Raw genomic sequence first — 19,301 nt, 5'->3', positions numbered from 1 at the left:
GCTCACCTCTGCCGGTGCTGTAGTGCTGCAGTTTGTCACTGTACACCGCCTCCTTGCTGTAGGCACGTTTCCTGTGAGAACAGGGCACAGAACAGCCGGCCTTGAGCGAGCAGCAGTGCTGCTATAGCCCCAGCCAGCCCCTGCCAGCAGCGCTCCTTGAGCACCGTGCTGGTCCCTCCAGCCTGTCCCAACCCTCCTACCCCAACCCGAATCTGAGCACCTCCACCCTCCAGGGACACAGCCCCACGGGACCCACCTGCTGCAGACGATGGAAATGGCCACCAGGGACACGATGAACACCACCCCAGCCGCTGCGGAGCCCGCGATCAGAGGCAGCTGCTCCCTCAGCTCCGACTTGTAATCATCTGCAAGAGGAGGAACGGGGTCAATCCTCCCTGGCACACTCATGGAGCGAGAGCAGCCTTTGGGATGGGATCCCACCAGGMCCCTCTGATCCCATGGGTGCTGGGRCAGGGGGATCCAGGCAGGGGAAGAGCCCATGCTGCACTGGGTAGGTTTGTCATGCTTGGCTCACACATCTTTGGCTTGAAGATAGGGGACAGAAGATCCTGGGAATGAGGTCAACCAATGTGTGGGCACAGTTACCCAAAGAGATGAGGTCCACAAGGTGTTTTTTCCCATGCCTCCGGCATTTCTCTTCCCTCAATAAATTTATTTCTTGAGCGACTTGAGGGTGTCTCTGCAAATGGCAGGAAGGSGYTGGAACRAGATGAGCTTTAAGGTTCCTTCCAGCCCAAAACTTTTCAAGRTTCTCTGATTTAAACCTGTTGGCCACTTTGATCAATTTTAACATGGGCTCTCACAAACACAAAATTCCTACAAGCTGTAGGAAAGGAGGAAAAAACACCATTAAAAACCAAACCATCCAGGGGATGCTGTGCCAGAACTTCACCCAGCTCAGACATCAGAGAGTCCACCACACAATGGTGAACTTTGGGAGGGAGGCTCAGGAGAACCTGGGAACCTTCTCTGCAGGTCTGCTTGTAGGTTCTAACATCTCAACTTGACACAAGTCCTTTTGCAGAGCCGTGACACCCACAGCCTCCCTTCCCCACTGAGCATCCCCCCAACCCCCTCTATCCCTCAGAACCCCCATCACCCACCCCCTGCATCCCTCAGAACCCCCTTAGCCACCCCCTGCATCCCTCAGCAGCAGGCTGGGGTAAAAGCCAAGGTGGGAAGACTGGATATGCCTGGGGGAGCCCCTAAAAAAACTACCTGCATCCTCTTTGTGCCTCCCCCATCTTTCTCTGCCCCATCAGTGGTGCAGGTACTCTCAACAGGCAATGTCCAGCAGTTCCCACACTCCTGGGGTTTCTACAGCATTCCAATCACCTCTCTCCAATCACGCCAGCAAGGTCTGCCAGGCTGGGCCAGCAGCCACATGCAAGGGTTAAAATAAAACTCATCCAAAAGGAAGCATTTAGCACCCTTTTATCTGTATTTTTCTACTCTGCAGKTAATTACTGGCAACTAGATTTATCTCCTGCATGCTGCTTAAATCCTGAGAAATTCTCATCTAACAATCAATTATTATTTAATAACCTACACAATCCATTCTTATTAAATTTCAATTAATTGCTTATTTGAGGCAGGATTTTTCTTCTCGCTTCTCTAATCCTGAATATTTAAGGCACTGGAGGGGGGTTTATTACCATTTCCTTCCCTTTGGTCACCTGGCATGGTTTTCCTCTTCCCACCCCAGCTGGCACTCGACATGAATGCAAGCATGGGGTGACCCATCTTAGGGCAGAAAAGCTTTAGGGAAGAAGAAAAGCTTTAGGCTTTAGTGAGGCTGGGAGCCATGGATGTCACCTAGGCAGAGAAGGAAACACGCCAGCAGCAACAGGGAAGGGGCTCTCAGCTGTCCSAGGGGTAGGAGGACCTGCTTCCCTCACCAGCTTCTGGGTTAGTCCTGAAGGTGTGATAATGGAAAACCTTCCCACGAGTCAGCAGTTCCTAAAGGAATCCACTGTTTGTGGATGCAGGGAAGGGCTGGGGCCAGAAGGACAGCCTGACTCTGGCAAGGAGGCCAGCAGAAGCCATGAAGGTCATGAGCTGGCCCAACACACCCCCTTGGCACGGGAAATCAGCTTTCAGGGATGGATGGGTCTGACCCTGCCAGCTTTGCCCTGATGGCTCAGGTGGACTCTGAGTAYCCCAGGAAAGCATCCCAGAGTTCTGCCCCCAAGGGTCTGCAGCCCTCCTCCCACCATGAGGAGCTGGACATGCCAGACTCCCAGCCAGTGCCAGGGGGCTCTGTGCYACGGCTGGAGGCAGCAGAGTCAGAAATAAATCATGGCAAACTCTGGAGCTGGGAGATGGAGATCGGCTGGCGGATAACGAGACCCCGCCACGATCGCCCGGCTGCGGCCGCACTGCCCCTCGGACAGGGGTTTGTGTTGACCAGCTCCTTTACCCGCTCAGAGCCCGGAGCTGGGGACACCCCCAAAGCTCCCTGGCCACACTCACCGTCAGTGAGGGTCTGGAAGCACATCTTGCCGCTGTACTTGCCGTAGCCGGCCACGGTGCGGGCGCGCACCTGCACCACGTAGACCATGCCCGGCCGCAGCCCCTCCAGCCGCGCCGTGTTGGTCTGGCTGCGGGCCATCGACGAGTTGTACTCGTTGTGGTCCTGTGGGCACCCCAGAGAGTCTCTGTCAGCGCCATGGGGATGGGGGGACAGCGGGGGGACAGCAGGGGGACAGGGCCCACCCGTCCCCATTGAGGGCAGGGATGGGGTTTGGCCACGGGGGATAAAGGACAGGCTCTGGTTCCCCCATTGAGGGCAGGGATGCGGTTTGGCCACGGGGGATAAAGGACAGGCTCTGGTTCCCCCATTGAGGGCAGGGATGGGGTTTGGCCACGGGGGATAAAAGACAGGCTCTGGTTCTGCTTCAGGATCCCACGGGAAAGGCTGGGAGAATCAGGATTGATCAGCCTGGAGAACACAAGGCTTTGGGGTGACCTCATTGTGGCCTTCCAGTGACTGAAGGGAGCTACAAGGAAGGTGGGGAAGGGCTATTTACAGAGGCCTGAAGTGACASGACAAGGGGGAATGGCCTCCCACTGACAGAGAGTACGTTCAGGTTGGATACTGGGAAAAAATTCTCCTCTGTGAGCATGCTKAAGCCCTGGCACAGGGTGCCCAGAGAAGCTGTGGCTGCCCCTGGATCCCTGGCAGTGTCCAAGGCCAGGCTGGACATTGGGGCTTGGAGCAGCCTGGGACAGTGGAAGGTGTCCCTGCCCATGGCAGGGGGATGAATGGGATGAGCTTTAAGGTCCCTTCAACCCAGGATATTCTATGACTTTCTGAAACAGGACCCACAAGGATCTGGGGAGGTCCCTGCGGCATGTGCCTCCCAGGCAGCCCCTGGTCCCACCAGAGCAGGGAACATGGAGGTGCAGAGGGAAACAGTAAGATCAYCCACAGCAAAAAATATTTTTGAACAACAAATTCCTCCCCTTCAAATCACTGATGTCCCTGTGCATTTCAGAAACATCCCACAGTTATGGAAACCTGGTGYCCCTGCCCACAGCACAGGGGTTGGAACTGGGTGATCTTTAAGGTCCCTTCCAACCCAAACCATTCTGTGATTCCATGAGACAGCACAGTGTGCCCYATGAGATCCTGCTCCCACAGGTCTGAGGGCACCTCTGTGCTGAGAGCCMCAGCCCCTGCAGCCCTGCTCTGCTGGTGCAGCTCCTTAGCCTGGACCTTGCTGCAAACCTCATGCATCACCACTCTCATTTTTGCCACRTTCCCCAGTGCTTTGCTGGTGAGAGGCCGCTGCTGCTGTGAGATCATCTAATTATTCACACTTAGAGGAATTCATTAGAGCTGGCGAGACACGGGAAGGATGAACAGCTTGGGATGGGCACGGTTCATGGCAGGGGTCRGAAGCATGTCCCTGTGGAGCAAGACAGCTGCCAGGGACAGAACCAGTGAGAGGCAGTGACCTGGGGCAGGGACAACCCCCACAACCTTCCCTGGTCCTCATCATGCACCTCCCCTCCTCCTGATGCCATCCTCATGATCCAGGTCCCTGCTCATCCCAGCAAATACCAGAGCCAAGGCAGCCACTGGACAGAATGCTGCCATGGGGATGGAATAGCCCGGGTCAGACAGGGCTCTGAGCACCTTGTCACCTGCAGTGACAGGTATCCCACGGCAGGGCACTGGACMTAGATGAGCTTTAAGGTCCTTCCCAACTCAAGCTGCTCCATGACTCTGATTTTGTGACTCAGTATTTGCAGCCACACCTCACTCTCACCTTCCGAGTTGACCCGGTGGCTGTCCCAGCTGCACATTCCCAGCAGAGCCCAGGGGTGTTCCCCCTGTTCCCGTGCCCCCAGCCCACCCCATGGCAGGGCTCTCACCGGGGCTGGCCTGGAGCCCACGGCGCTGCCAACGTCGGGAGTGCAGATGCGGCTCAGCTTCTCGTAGTAGCGGATCTCRTAGTCCAGGATGATCCCGTTGGGCTGCTCGGGCTGGGGCCAGGACAGAGTGATGCTCCTCATGGTGGCACTCACCTGGTGCATGATGGGCACGGTGGAGGGGGCTGCCGAGGAAGCAGAGAGCAAGGGAAAGTTAATGGAGAGGGGCAAGAAAAGCAGCCCTGAGGAGGGGAAATATCCCCATGGTGTCCCAAATTCCCCATGCCTGTGGCTGGCTTCCCACGGGAGCAGCTCACTCATTAGCAGAGGAAAGAGCAGCATCTCAGCAGCTTTAAAGGAAGCAGAGCTGGGAGCCAGTGAGGGAATTCTGCTATTTGAACCAACTACTTCTTTTAATTAGGGGCTCAGAAATCCTTGGTGTTCCTTCTCCCTGGGACTGCTAGCTCCGAGGATGTCTTCCACGGTGGCACAGATACAAGAGAGCTCCCCACAGCAGGGACAAGCCAAGGCTTGGTGATAGGCTCCGGCTCTGTGTGACACCTTTGGCTGTACCAGCCTCTCTAAGGAGCCAGCACCCAGCACCAGGGAGCTGTGGCACAGCTGCCAGCCCATGGGCTCTCAGGAATGGGGGGTGGGAGCCAAACACTGCCCACCCTGAGGACAGTGACAGGAAACAGGGGCAGGGACACCCCAGCCCAGCTTTGGCTGCAGAGGAGCTGCTGGGGCTGCTCTTAGGGGCTCTCGGGGGATGCTCATCCTCAGCACCCAAATGTGCTTCTCCAGGAGAACAGCAACAAGTTCTTCCACCGTTAGGGACACTGACACTAAATCAGTCCGGAGACCCTCTTCCAAAGGCTCTGTGCCCTCCAAGCTGTATTTACAAGGGGCAGAGCCATCCTATACAGCCCTAATCCTGCCCTTAATCCTATCTAAAAGGTATCCAAGCCTCTCCAAGGCCATAGGGGCACTGGCACATCCTGTCCAGGCCTCTCTACCCTCCTGCCCCTCCTCACCATGCCCAGAGTACAGGCAGAGCTTCCCCTKTGTGAATCCAGGGAACACCTGAGCCAGGCACAACCAGCTTGGGGCACAGGATCATGCCATGGAGGGAATCTGGGGGTGGCAGAAGCCYCRTTCCACGTGTTTCCAGTGGGAGATRTRGAYAGCTCAGCACTACCTCTGTTTACCCAGAATATTTAATCCTATTTTTTTTTTAATCTCCACATCCACTCTGGGAAGTTGCCCATGGGCATCAAATTAAGCTCTCAGCTTCACTGCTGCTTTATTGACTCCCATTGGCTTGGATAGGACTGGGAAAACAATGGGAAAAACCCACTGCAAAGCAAAAGAGATTTTAGAGGGTGAGCACCAATGCCCTGGATATTCCTGATGCATTTCCATCAGCTTACCCCACAGTCCAGCATTTCCATGCTTGCAATCAGACTTTGCAAGACAAACAGGGACCACTGGGGTACAGACAGACAGGTAACCTGACTTTTCCAGCTTCCCGTGGTGGGGAAGAGCTAAGAGACACCCCAAAAATCCACCCCAGAAAAAGAAAGGCCAGGAAACAAGAAGCAGGTTTGGCTGCATGTGGTACAGCAGACAGTGATGCCAGCCAAACACAGGTGTCAATTTGTATTCCCTGGAGCMAGGGGACTGAAATATTTACACCAGGTTTCTCCACTGAGCTCTTCAGAGGGAGCAGGATGGTGAAGGCTGCCTGCCCTGCACACTTGACACAAAGCAAGAATTCCCATCCCTTTYTAAACCCAGAGCACATGGGCCTCCTCCCCTGTGCTCCTCAGCAAAGCCCAGCACCAGCAGCCCCCTTGCCACCTGCACACCCACCCCACTGGCACCCATTTGACCCAGAGTTGCTCATTCAGCTCCTGATGGCTGGCTGGGAAGGGGGAAGGGAGCAGGGGAGCCTGGAAAAGGAGACAAGAGGGAAATGATAGGAGTGGGATGTGTCAGAGGAGACACAGCTGGACTCAGGCTCGGGATGCTGCTCCTTCTGCACTGTCACACAGTCAGACTGAGCTTCAAGGATGCATTCACCCCATCTCCCTTCCCCCAACTGGGAAAAGGGGCAAAGTGGGGATGCCATTTCATCCCAAGCAATCAGAGCRGGATAAAAGCAGGGATCAGATATCCCTCTCTTCCCCACTCCCTCCCACAAACTTTCACCCTGCCCAGGGCACAGGCAACCCTTCCCAATCCCCATTCCTCTTTCCCACTTTTTCCTGGCTTTATACCTGCCCAGGGCTGGGTGCACCACAGCACCCTCCCACAGCAGGGACACAGAGCTGGCACGGGGACAGCCCAGCGCTGGGCACGGTGTCACACTGGCACTCACCAGCCTGGTTGGTGGTGATGTTGACMGAGACATGCTGCTGSGGGAAGGGGCTCTTGCTGGACACGCCATTGACCGCCTGGATCTCGAAGGTGTAGGGGGTGTGTGCCCAGAGGTTGCTGATGAAGACGCGGGTGTCGGTGAGGCCCAGCTGGCGCGGCACAAAGTCCACGTTGTCGTCGCAGCGGGAGCAGGCGCGCCGGTCCGAGCGGCACTTCTTGCACACGATGTTGTAGGTGACGTCGTCGCGGCCGCCCGTCTCCCGCGGCGGGTGCCACTCCAGGATGATGGACGTCTCGTTGACGATGGAGATGACGTTGCGGGGGCCAGAGGGGACACCTGTGGGAAAGGACAGGGATTGAGACAGGTCCTTGCCCTCCCCTGGGGCTCCAGAAGGGAGAAGGAGACCCAGGGTTCCATCTGCTGCAGTGTCCATCCCCTCMTCCCTCAGCAGGGATTTGGTGTCCACAGCTTTGCTTGCGTCAGGGTCAGGCTCTCCCCACTGGCAACACCAACCAGATTTTCCAAATGAGGATTCCCATGCCACAGACCCATCAAGTCTCCAAAAAAACCACCACGTGGAGGGCATAGAGGTCCATCCATGAAGATGGACCCATTTTAATRCCATCAGTAGATGCTGAGATAACTGCAGCGCTCACGTGGTGAAGCACCTCAGACAKATTATCCCAGCAGGACAAAAGTCACTTAGCCAGCACCATGGAGAACCAGAGGAGCAGCAGGACAAGAGAGAGTCAAAAAAATGGTGATTAAAGGTTCAATCTCTCAAGTTTGAAGTCTGGGAATTTCCCAGCATGGAGGAGAGTCAGCACCACTCCATGGTTTACAAGCAGCTCCCATGTTGGACAAGAGATGAAAATGGCATTGATCAAACCGGCTGGGAGCCATCGCAAATCCTTTGGAGGATGAGAATTGAACGTGGCTCTGACTGCGAGCGCTGCAGTCCGTTCTGGAGGAATCCAGCAGAGCATCACTGAGGTACAAACACACATCTGCACAGATCCAGGGSAGGATCTGGGGTCAGCCAGGACGGCTCTGCAGCCAAAACCACAACATTCAGCTGCTGGGTTATATTAAATAAGGGAAGCAAGGAATTCCTCACGCTGGCTGGGCTGGGGGCTGCACTTCCAAGGAAGACAAARGACTTTGCCACCATACAGGGAGCAATAAAAATGATGGAGGACTTGACCTGCAAGGAAGGGTTAAGAGAGAGAAGCACTCTCTGTCTTGGGGAAACCCATCCCAGGGGAGGCCTGCACATGTGCATGTGCCAGGGAACATCATTAGGGCTGAGGATAAATCAGCCCCATCAGTGGCTGGGGACGGGCTGGACAGAGGGGGATTCATCAGCACCACTGTGACATGGCTGGTGGGATGGAGAGGTCATTCCTCACCGAGACACTCCAGGAGCCTCTCTGAGCTGTTGCCATGGGTAATGTGGATGAAAGATTTTGTTAAAGTGCCCGGAGCAATGACAGCCCTAAAAAAAATTTAGATAATAAAATTCCATTCCCTTTAACCCTTATCCTGTTTAGGAGTAAATGTGCCTGTCATGGAGAAGCCACCAGTGCAGCATCCTCGCTGGAAAGGGTTTTCCTGGACCTGAGGCACCACAAACATTCCATTGCCAGGCYTCCCCGTGGTGGAGATGTCAAAGAGGGTTACAGGAGGGTGACAGGGGCCACAGCAGGRGCAGGACCTTGATTCCCCTGGGGAACAAGACTGGAGGACTCACAAAGGCTCAGTGGGATCAGTATTAGTGAGTTACCCCAAAAATCWGCAACTTGTCTCAGGAGCCTTAACCCAAATCCTCCTTTCATACCTTAAGCAGATAATATCCTTTCAAGGAAAAAGAAGTATTTCTTCCCTGTCCCAGGGACAAACTGCTGCCTCCCCAAATTCCCCCCACTTTAACTGCAGTCCCTTTCCTGCTCTGCAGGGGCACAGGAACTGCAGGGATCACCCTTGGAAGGGCTCCAGTGCAGGGCAGTGCCTGCAGCTCTACAGTGTTATTTAATCCTCTGGCACAGAGAAACTTTGTGGGTGAACAGCTGGCACCTCGAGTTGGAGCACTGCAAAATCAAGCACTGACAAGAAGAAATAAAAATCAGCAAAGAGATGTTTTTTCCTGTATTCCTATCACACAGCTCTGCTGTAAATCAGTTATGTAACGAGACACAATAAAGAACTGTAGATTATCTGCAGTTGTGCATCCTGCTGAATACCTGTCTGAGAGCTCAGGTGATCCAACCAAACACACAAATCCTTTGCTTGTTTCCAATGTGTGCTCTGGGCACTTCCCAGCGTGGAGGGTCGGGAGTATCCTCGTGCTAAACTCCAAGACGGGCTGGTTCAGGGACCTGGAGTGTATCTGGGGGGACTTGAGGACTGAGCTCCCAGCAGGCTGAAAAGCACAGCAGCTCTSTCCTCTCTCCTGGGCTCTTTTCCCACCACAAGACAGGCTTGAGGACACTGCTGCCATGCCAGGCAGCTCGGGCAGCTGAGCAGTGACGCATCGCTGAATACCAATGCTTAATACAGCCTTCCCCTATTAAAAAACACTCCATCTGCAAGACTATGAACAAGACAGCCAGAGCMGATAACTTTAAATCCTAATTTATCCTGGGGACTATCTCCCTGCCATCACTGCTGCTGCCAGGGTGATGTATAAATTCCAGAGGCTGCCAGTGAGGTGGAATGCGGGGCCATCCCATCCCTCCACCGTGCCCACCCAGAGGGAGAAAAYACAACAAACTGCTCCTGGATTGAGAGTTCACCAAGGGGAGCGAGCCCCGCAGCCCCAGCCCCGAGCCCGTACTCACTGGTGCAGGCGGCGGCCGGCGGGTCGAAGTCTGCCCGGTAGTAGCCATTGCGGCAGGCGCACAGCGGAGACGCCTCGGCGGTGGAGCGGCTGTTCGGGGGGCACGGCACACACTGGCCCGAGCCCTGGCTGGCCTTGAACGTCCCCGCGGGGCAGGCTGCAGAGAGAGAGGAGCGGGGGGTCTGAGCCACTGGGGATGCACGAAACACGGTCCCGTCCTTGGAACGGAGAGGTTCGGAGAGGAGAGGTTCGGAGAGAAGAGAAGAGAAGAGAAGAGAAGAGAAGAGAAGAGAAGAGAAGAGAAGAGAAGAGAAGAGAAGANAAGAGAAGAGAAGAGAAGAGAAGAGAAGAGAAGAGAAGAGAAGAGAAGAGAAGAGAAGAGAAGAGAAGAGAAGAGAAGAGAAGAGAAGAGAAGAGTGAAAGGAAGAGCGAGAGGGTGAGGAGACAGAAAAGCTTCACACCTGTATCAGAATTAAATGGGGTAACACCTGCCCATGAATCCAGGATGGCCAGAACTCTGCATGTTGGCCATGGATTATTCCTGAGGCCAGCAGACAAGCGCTGCAGCCCCATGGCAGTGATCTATAGGGAGGCAGAGCATGGGGGCTGCCACAGCTGCTTCCCTCCCCACTGCTCACACCCGGCAGGATGGCAGAGGGCTGTGGGACTCTTCCCCAGCAGCACACATGGGGACATGGACAAGCAGGGGTGGGACAGTGCTCGCCTCCTGCTGATCTGAACAGTCCTTTTCCACCACCCCAACAGCCTGGATGGTCCTGCAACTCTTTTTCCATGCAACATTTCAATATTTAATCAAAAAGCTGGTGTGATGCCTGTGACAGTGTTATGGGTCCATCCCATTAATCCCCCACAGCCTGGGGCTGGAGCTTCCCAGCCTCTGAGCTCATTCAAGCAGGAAATGGCAACTAATTCATAACGGAGAAGATGCTCCAGTTACAGCGAGGGTTTAATCAGCCACAGGGGAGGTTTCATTAATCAACCATCTCGCTGCTCTGCAGGGAGAGGGCGAGGATGGAGTGACAGGGATGGGTCTCTCATCTCTGCCCCACCCCACCCATCCTCACCAAWGGACACTGATGGATGGATGCTCATCCATCCCTAACAAAATCTGATGGACACGAAGGCTGCAGAAGGGAATATCTGTATTTTGGCACACGGACCCACGGGATCAGACTTCCACCCAGCCCAGGAGAAGCTGCTCCTGGCTTCACACTGGCGTGGTCCCAGTCCCATCCAGCTCTCGGTTCTGCCCCCGTGGTGCCGTCACCCCCTGGCACGGCTCTGCCAAGCAACACCCGACATGTCTCATAAACACGGCGATGACTGAGATAATGGGAAGTGCCTCTTAGCCCCTGTCTGCTGCATCAGGATATGAGGCATCTCCTAGCAGCCATGAAGAGGAAATTAATAGGAGCAAGCAGGAGTAACCACTTTGATGCAATTTCCTTGGGAGATAGTGGACCATCTAATCTTTATTGGAGCCCTTTAACCTGTCATTCAAAACTCATGAAGGCCTCCTGCTCACACAGCCTTCCCAGATATTAATAGATGATAGAAAAGAATAAATCAAAACAATATTTTACAATTTTATTATTCAAGAGATTTTTCTCCTCCCTCAGCCTGAGGCACACAACTGGCTGCAATGAACTGTCTCTCTCCAATGTCCCTGACAGCTGGGTGACGATGTGACATTCCAGAGGAACCAGCCACCATCTCCCACTGCCAGTCCACTTCCCCACCTGGGGATTGCTGAGTCCTYCACAGCCCACCACAGCCATCCCATGCATTGGCATTTCAGGAATCACTCAGGGCTGTAACCCACTGCCTTGTGCAGTGAGACACGTGGGGTCACCAGGCAGCCCAGGGGCTTTGATGGGGACTTGCAGGATGCTCCAGAGCACAAGGCAGAGGGATGCAGACCCTTCCCTGACCCACACACACAGCCCCATTCCCATAACAGTTACACAGACACACAGGACAGGAGACAAAGCCACAAGTGGACACCAAGGCTTCGAGTGCATCTCCAGCTCCTCACCTCTCCCTCCTCACCATGTCCCAGCGACCCACGGGAAGGGCAAGCATCCCTGTGATGTGCAAAGGGCTCTGGAGCTGGGGGACATGCCAGAACCCCCTTGAAACATGGCAGGCTCTCTGGAGGAGCAGGAAGGGGAGGGCAGGGGCACCAGGGAACAGCCCTTGTGTTTTAATGGCCGATGAGGGAGAAGGGAGGGAGGACAGAGGGTTGCAGTGCAACAAACATGCCTCAGGTTTAATCTTGAGGGCATGTTGGTGGGTTGGTTGAAGAGTTTGTTAATGTTTAATTACAATTAATCCAAGTGTTGCTTTGTCACAACACCTGAGCGTGGCACCCTGCAACCCAATGTCTGCARATTTCTGTTATCACTTCCTTTATCCACAAATCCCTGTAATCTGCAGACACGTGGTTCTTAATTGCTATTATTACCAATTAGCTTTTCTCTCCTGTAATTACACCATGCTTACCTAAAGCCTACCACAGTTTCGGGGAGGTGGGTGCCTTCTCCTCCCTCCTGAAGCTGCGGTGGGTGCAACCCTCCCCTCTGGCTGCTGCCCCTGTCTCCCCACCTCCTGGGCAGGCTGAACCTTGCAGCTCACACCAAAAACACAGCACAAACCCCCAGGGCCCTGCAGTGCCATGAGGGATCCACAATCCTTCACAGGGTAAACTCACAACCCGAGTGCAGAGCCCCAGCCCAGGAGAGAGCGATAAATCATCCCTCTAATGGCCAGGGCAACATTTGCCCTAATGGAAGGGCTGCTCCAAGAGTTTCCCACAACTGGCAAGGTCTGCACCCATGATCCTGCATCGGACAAGAGCAGGACAGGACTCTGCCTAGGCTTTCCCTGGGGGAAGGGGCTCTTTCTGCCAGTGCCCAGGCCACAGCACAACCTCTGTCTCTTCAGCCCARAGGAGAATTAATTGATTGTTGATTATGGGGGTTGGATAAGATTAATATGTGCTTAACGATGCATTTCCTCACATTTAGGCGCCAGGGGTGTGTTTGTAAATGCTGAGGGCACAGACCAGCTCCATGCTGCTCGGCAGGGAGGGTGCTCAGCACTTACACCCCAGCACAGACCAAAGCTGCCCATGGATCCATCACCCTGCCTGCACACCAGGAATGCCGGGCATTCCAGATGGGAGATTGCCAGCAGGATCCCCTCTCCAGGGCTGACATGTCTGGGGATAGGAGGGAAGGTCACTGAGGGGCTGGTGAAACTCAGGCTTCTCGCAGTGAGATGTCATTGGTGCAAGTTTGGGGGAAACAGAGCTGCACGTCGGTCTCACATCCAAGGGTGATTGTGCAGATGTGCCCACGGGGCTGGGCACAACTGGGGACTCCCAGCCTGAGCTGAACCCCTCCTACCCCTGCTCAAAGGCTCAGAGGAGGGAGGTGGGCAAATCCCACACCAGGCAAACACCCAGGGAAGGCACCACAAAGTTGTGTCCCCGCTGCTGCCTCCCTGCACAGCTCCCAGAATCACAGAACCTGAGAATCACAGAACCACGGAATCCCAGAACCTGAGAATCRCAGAACCATGGAATCACAGAACCTGAGAATCACAGAACCATGGAATCACAGAATCACAGAATCACAGATCCATGGAATCATAGAATCTGACAATCACAGAACCACAGAATCACAGATCCATGGAATCACAGAATCTGACAATCCCAGAACCACAGAATCACAGATCCATGGAATCACAGAACCACAGAATAATAGAATCGTGGAATCACAGAAACACGGAATCTGAGAAGCACAAAACCACAGAATCACAGAATATGCTGTGATATCGATATCCCCAAGGATCATCAATCCAGCTCCATGCCCTGCACAGACACCCCAATAATCCCACCCTGTGCATCTGTGAGAGCATTGTCCAAACTCTCCTTGATCTCTGGAGCCTGGGCAGTGCCCATTCCCTGGGGAGTGCCCAGCAGCAGGACAGATTTTGGAAGCAGTTGTGGSACAGCAGCACTGCGAGGCTTTTTACTGCTGAAAACCCTCCTGCATCCTGCACCATTGTGTTCCAGGTGCCAGGAGCCCCAGAAAGAGCCAGAGATATACTGAATCTCAGGGCTTATCCCTCATTGCTCCTGCCCGAGGCAAGCCATCGTCACAGCCTCTGTGGAAAGGGTGTGGGGATATCCAAGCATGGGGGTAGCCAAGCATTTCATTCCTCAAACTAAATCTTCTCCGTCAGCACCTGGAACTTGCACTTTTTAATTACTCTCTCAGGGAAGCTTTTGTCAAAAGAGAGAAAAAAGCAGAAAGGAAGAAAGAAAGGAGACATGGCCTCTGCATAAACTTTCTCTAAAGCTCCCTGGGGATGCAGAGTGGCATTTTTCCTTTGTGGGCTTTAAAACAGGGCTTCTCCAAGGAACCACAGATCCAGCAGCAATTCAGAGAGCCCTGACCTGCCCAGCCCTCACCAAACTGGCACATCCATCCCAYRCCCCTCTGTCCCTGCTGCAGCAGARCCCACCCCATTTCCAGGTATCCCCAAATTCACACTTGTTTTGGATTCCCTTTTGGGTCCAGCACCTTTCCAGGGTGATCCCAGTGTCTTTGAGCACACCTGTGGCACTCTGGCACAGCAAGTGTTGAAAAGCTGCCATAGAAGCAGCAGTGCTGCACAAGATGATGACCTCAAGCAAACTGGAGATGTGGAGAGCACTGCCAGGAGCAAAGGCACTAAAGAGCCTGGATGATCCAGCATTGCTCCAAAAAGACATGTGAAAGCACCCACCACCACCCCAGGAGATGGGSAGCAGGGATTGAGGACAGCATAGGTCAGAAAAAAGGAGAAACTGTGGCTCATTCATTTGCAGCCTGCTGGAAAAAGATTCAAGGACCCCCTTCAAGCCAAAAACCTGGCTCCTCAATCTAACACTTTCTACAGGAGGCTCACAATTTCTTGATGAAACCCAAAAAAAAGAGAGGAGACGCTTGCTAGAAACCCCTTGGTGTTTTTAGACACCATCAACACAGAATCTATCTTTATATACATTAAAAAAATAAAATCGGGAAAAAAAACATCAGTTTTTCAGCCTTCAAGCTGGTTAGCCCCACTGCTGGGTGTTCTAAGAAGCTCTCCCTGCCATGCTGCTGTCACCCTGAGCCAGCCAGGACACCCTCYCAGACAGCTGAGAGACACCATCCAGGCAAATAACCACCCACACRAAATTGGGTGCTACAGGAAAGTGTCACTTCGAGGATGCTGTGAATACAGGGGCACGGCTGCCCACGCTCCTGCTYGCCCTCTGGGGCAGTGCCAGGCACACTGGTGACACTGGTGACACCCTGGGGACACACACAGACCCAGGGCTGTCACCCAGTCGGTGCGCTGGGGCTCCAGTGCCTTTGAAATGACAATGACACCAGCTGCAGGGTGGGGGGAGAAATGACAATGACACCAGATACAGGGTGGGGGGAGAGGGAGCAGAACCGGGCAGGCTGTCACCCACAGCTGGGGCTGTCACCCACAGCCATGGGCTGCCATCTCCCCCCTTCAAAGCGTGATGAGGGCACTGCCATCCCACCCCACTTTCATCTCCCTGGTTCTCCTCCCCGCACACATCCCAGCAAGGAGCAGGCGTGCAGTGCCCGAGGTTTAATTGCATCCCTACGTGGTGCTCTCCTGTCATCCCTTCCCTCTTGCCTCTCTGCTGGGGAGGGGGGTGGCAGGTTGTTTGTGAGGATTTTGCCCCTATTCCTGCTWTTTAATGATCTGATTCCCTTTGATATCACACTAAGTGTTTCTCCGGGAGCATYTCAGCCTGGCACAGCAGGCATCCACAGATTAATCCACAGAGGTTCTATACTGGCAACAATGCCATGCCAGGAGGGGTGGGAGGGTACCCACCACACTCATCCCACCTTCCTGATCATGCCCTGCAATGCCCCATCAGCCACCAAACCCCAACACCCAGTCCTTGGTGCAGGGAGAGAAGTGTGACCCAGATGGAGAAACGGGAAAATCCAAGCRTTCCAGCCCCAAAGCACCCTCCTGCTCCCGGGGAGGGAGCTCAGCACAGTTCCCCAGCCATGCCAGCAACTGCAGCACATGGGAATGGGACATCCCAGCAGAGCCTTGTCCCAGATCCTCATCCCAAAACCTCACTTTGGTGCAAACTTCACTGTTTTGTTGCTGAATACACAAATTTTGGATCACACAGCTCCTGCCTCAGGGCCACAYGAATTACAAACAGCACCTGCCCTGTTGTGGTCCTCTCTTTCAGCACGGTATGGGCAGAAACTCCTGAGATAAACTCCTGAGATGAACTCCTGAGACAAACTGATGATATAAACATGAGCTCCCCACTATTGGGGCTGGCATCCTGCGGGCACGGCTCCATCCCTCCCACTGCACGGGGGAATTCAGCCCTGGCTCCACGCGACGAAGCTGCTTAATTAAAGCAGCCCTCCACCTCGGCAGGCATGGGCTTAGATCCGCCCTGGGACACATGGAAATTAGAGCCAGAGCCAGCCTGCCATGGTTTATTCATGGAGGGAAGGAAAATTCAATGCGGTTTTACCTTTCTCAGGGTTTTTTTCTGCTTTTCTTCTCAGGGACAAGAAATGAATCGAAGCAGGGTGGGATTTCAAAGGTGCTTTCCAGGCAGGGAGCTATGCGAGGCATGTTAAAGCCAACAGGACTGGGTGCTTCCCTGTGCACCTCTCCCAAAAACCTCACCCCAGGGGAGCAAATGCCTGCTTGATGGAGCAAGGTGCTCACACACTGAAATGCTCACCAGACTAAGCCCTGTCTGCTTCATGGGATGCAAACTGCAGTCAGTGCTCACCCAGGAGCACTTTTTTCCTCCAGAAAGGCCGGCTTGAAAAATTAAGGGTCTCTGGATGCAAAGGAGCTTCCACACCAACTGTTTAGGTGACACCATGYTCCTAACCAAGGAGTTTCAGCCTCAAGCAGGGCATGGAAGCAGCTGGTTGAGGCTCCCACATGCCTGGCTGCTCACTGCCTGCAGCTTCCCAACAGGTCCATGCTCACCCATTTAATCATCACTCTGGGCTTCACTCTCTCTGTTTTTCACGGTTGGGGGGATTGTGAAGGTCTGAAGAGAAAATCTGTCCCAGATGGATGCAAAGAGAAGAGYAGGCACGCCCTGGGGCAGATGGTGCCATGGGGCTGCCAGCTTGCCACAGCACAGGGAGCGTGCTTCGCTCTCCAGAGCAGCCARCGGGGGAAAAAACCCAACACTTGTCATGGTCACTTCTGCAAATCACTGCTCTCCCACTCAGATTTGCTCTGTTTTAGTTTCCACTTGGCTCCAGGCTCACTATCTGATCCCACACCGCAGCTCCCTCCCCACAGCTCCACTTCCTTGCCATAAAGCAGCCACTTCCAGTGATCAAACAGAGCAWTTTGATCAAACTCCAKACAATTCACACACCTACACAGGGARGTTCACARCAGAGCAAGCAGCAGACAYAAGGCCACAGCAGTGACAAGCACAGCCTGCTCTTCACCATGCTACTGCTRTTCCAGCTCATTATTCTCAGTCAACAAATGAAAGGGGGATGAAGTTCTCATCAATGATCTGAGGCGATTTAACCTCCTTTTATTCTTCTTTAAAAACAGATTTAGCAGCTGCAGCCTTGGCACAGGCTTTTCCCTCTGCCATCCATGCAAGCAGGTGCTTCCAGTGCCTAAAGGGGCTCCAAGTGCCTGGAATACCACAAGGGGGAACGGCTTTACATGGGCAGAAGGCAGGGTTAGATTGGRGACTGGGTAGAAATCCTTGGGTGAGGAGGCCCTGGCACAGGTTTCCCAGAGAAGCTGTGGCTGCCCCTGGATCCCTGGGAGTGTTCCAAGGCCATCAGTACCATCTGTCACCCACAACAAACCCCACCATACTTTGGAGCAAACAGTTGGGGGATTGAGATTCAGGCCAGGATTTATATCCCAAAACACAACCCCTGAGATGCTGTACCCCTGCTCCAGGCATCAGGCTCCATGGAGAAATGGTTTTTTTCCCTGTAACTGCAGCAACATGAGATTCCAGCGTGGATGGACACGGGCTGAAAGAGCCGATACCTCCACATCCCACCTGAGCCAGCACATCCTGCTCACCCCTCAATGAGCTATCRAGCATCTCATCAACGGGGAAATGAACCAGCACCAAAATCCCTGGAGGGGATCCCTGGAGAAGCCCTTCCCCCAGGTGCAGAGCTGCTGGCAGGGCTGTGGTTGGAAGCCCCCCGAGGAAGATGCACCTTTCCTTTGCAACCAGCTATTCTGGGAAGCACTGACGTCACTCCGCAATTCCAGCCCCTCTTCCCACTGGGAAATGGGATGGCATTGCCACTGGGCTGCCCGAAGCACAGTACCCTCCTGCCTGAGAGCAAACACCTCCTGGCCCTAACAGGAACTAATTAAGCACCTCTTCCTCCTTCTCCAGCTCATGCCATGCAGTGTCCCCTCCATCCAGAGAACATCAAGTGCTCATTAATTATGTCTGAAGTGGCTCCTCATTAGTGCCGACACCGTGAAGGAAGAGCCGCCCCAGGATGGGGCTGGGGACAGTTTCAGCTGCAGSGCCAGCAGGAGCAGGGACATGGGGACACACAGGTTACCTGTGTCCCTGTCACAGCACTGCAGGACAGCAAGCCTCAGGTGACCATGCCCCACTGTGGAGCAGGACACTGCCACCCTGGTGGAGATGAGCCCTGAGTGCTGGGGTTTGCCTCTCTGCTYAAGAACTGTGCCCAGGAATGGATTWGCCATGGGAGGATGGATTTGCCTTGGAAGGACGTCCCAACCAAGGCATATTGCTCATCCCCCCCAAGAGTGCCATRCATGGAATTAATCAGAAAAGCAATTAAGGGAGTTTCCCCATGAATATTTATAGCAGAACAAGCCATAATTACTGTTCCTGGGAGGAAAGGCGCCTTCCTACCCAGCTGCAGAGAGGAGAGAGGACACACGGCACCAACCAGGGCGAGTGGGTGCACAGGATGACCTTTGGAAACCCCTTCCAGCCAAACCACTCCATGGCTGCACAATTCCCACACTGGCTCACTCCCATGCCACAGCAGGGAGGCAGGCAGCCTGCTCCAGAGCTCTTGGGCAGGAAAGGACCTCCTGCACACAGTGTGAGCACTCTGACACTGCCCGTGTTGGTGCCACCACCAGGGACAGGATGGATGCCCATAGCTGCAGGGTGGGTGAACCCCCACTGACCCCACCCCTAAGCCCAGACAGCTGCTCCCTGCCTGAATTTCCATCCGTGTCTGTGCTGCTGATAGCAACAGGCAGGCACAAAGTGGTCTCCTCCATCCTCAACATCTGCTACACATAAGTCAAAGCCACCCGAGATTGCAGGGATTTACTACATGCAGGCAGCTCTGGAAGCTTTTCTTAGCTGTGAAACATAATTTGCACCTTGGGCTCTCTAAGAATAAGTTGTCTTCAATAATAACACACGATTAAGAGCTCAGGAGCAGATCTGATGTGGAGCGGGAGATCTGTGACAACCCCAGGTCTCTCCTGTTACGCTCCTCCAGCACCGCCACTCTCGCTGGCCTGGTGTGCTGAAACAGATATCTGTGGCAGAACCAGGAAATTTGGGTTTAGCCAGAGAACAACAGTCCTTGGAAA

At 54.2% G+C, this 19,301-nt stretch overlaps 1 protein-coding gene across 1 annotated transcript in view; it reads right to left on the bottom strand.

Moving 5' to 3' along the window:
• The window catches only part of EPHB1 (EPH receptor B1), a 78,036-nt gene that overhangs the window by 20,164 nt on the left and 38,571 nt on the right, over positions 1–19,301 (bottom strand). The window contains exons 4-9 of the mRNA XM_057379604.1: positions 9,616–9,771; positions 6,779–7,114; positions 4,402–4,583; positions 2,494–2,656; positions 257–365; positions 7–71 (exon numbers count right to left, since the gene is read on the bottom strand). Coding sequence (XP_057235587.1) covers positions 7–71; positions 257–365; positions 2,494–2,656; positions 4,402–4,583; positions 6,779–7,114; positions 9,616–9,771 — 1,011 coding nt within the window. The remainder of the gene's footprint in view (positions 1–6; positions 72–256; positions 366–2,493; positions 2,657–4,401; positions 4,584–6,778; positions 7,115–9,615; positions 9,772–19,301) is intronic.

Source organism: Malurus melanocephalus, unplaced genomic scaffold (assembly GCF_030028575.1).
Source record: "Malurus melanocephalus ecotype Western Australia unplaced genomic scaffold, MMel_1.1 scaffold_412, whole genome shotgun sequence".
NCBI lineage: Eukaryota > Metazoa > Chordata > Aves > Passeriformes > Maluridae > Malurus > Malurus melanocephalus.
Note: the sequence above shows the minus strand (reverse complement) of the source record. Positions and strands in the feature narration are given on the sequence as shown.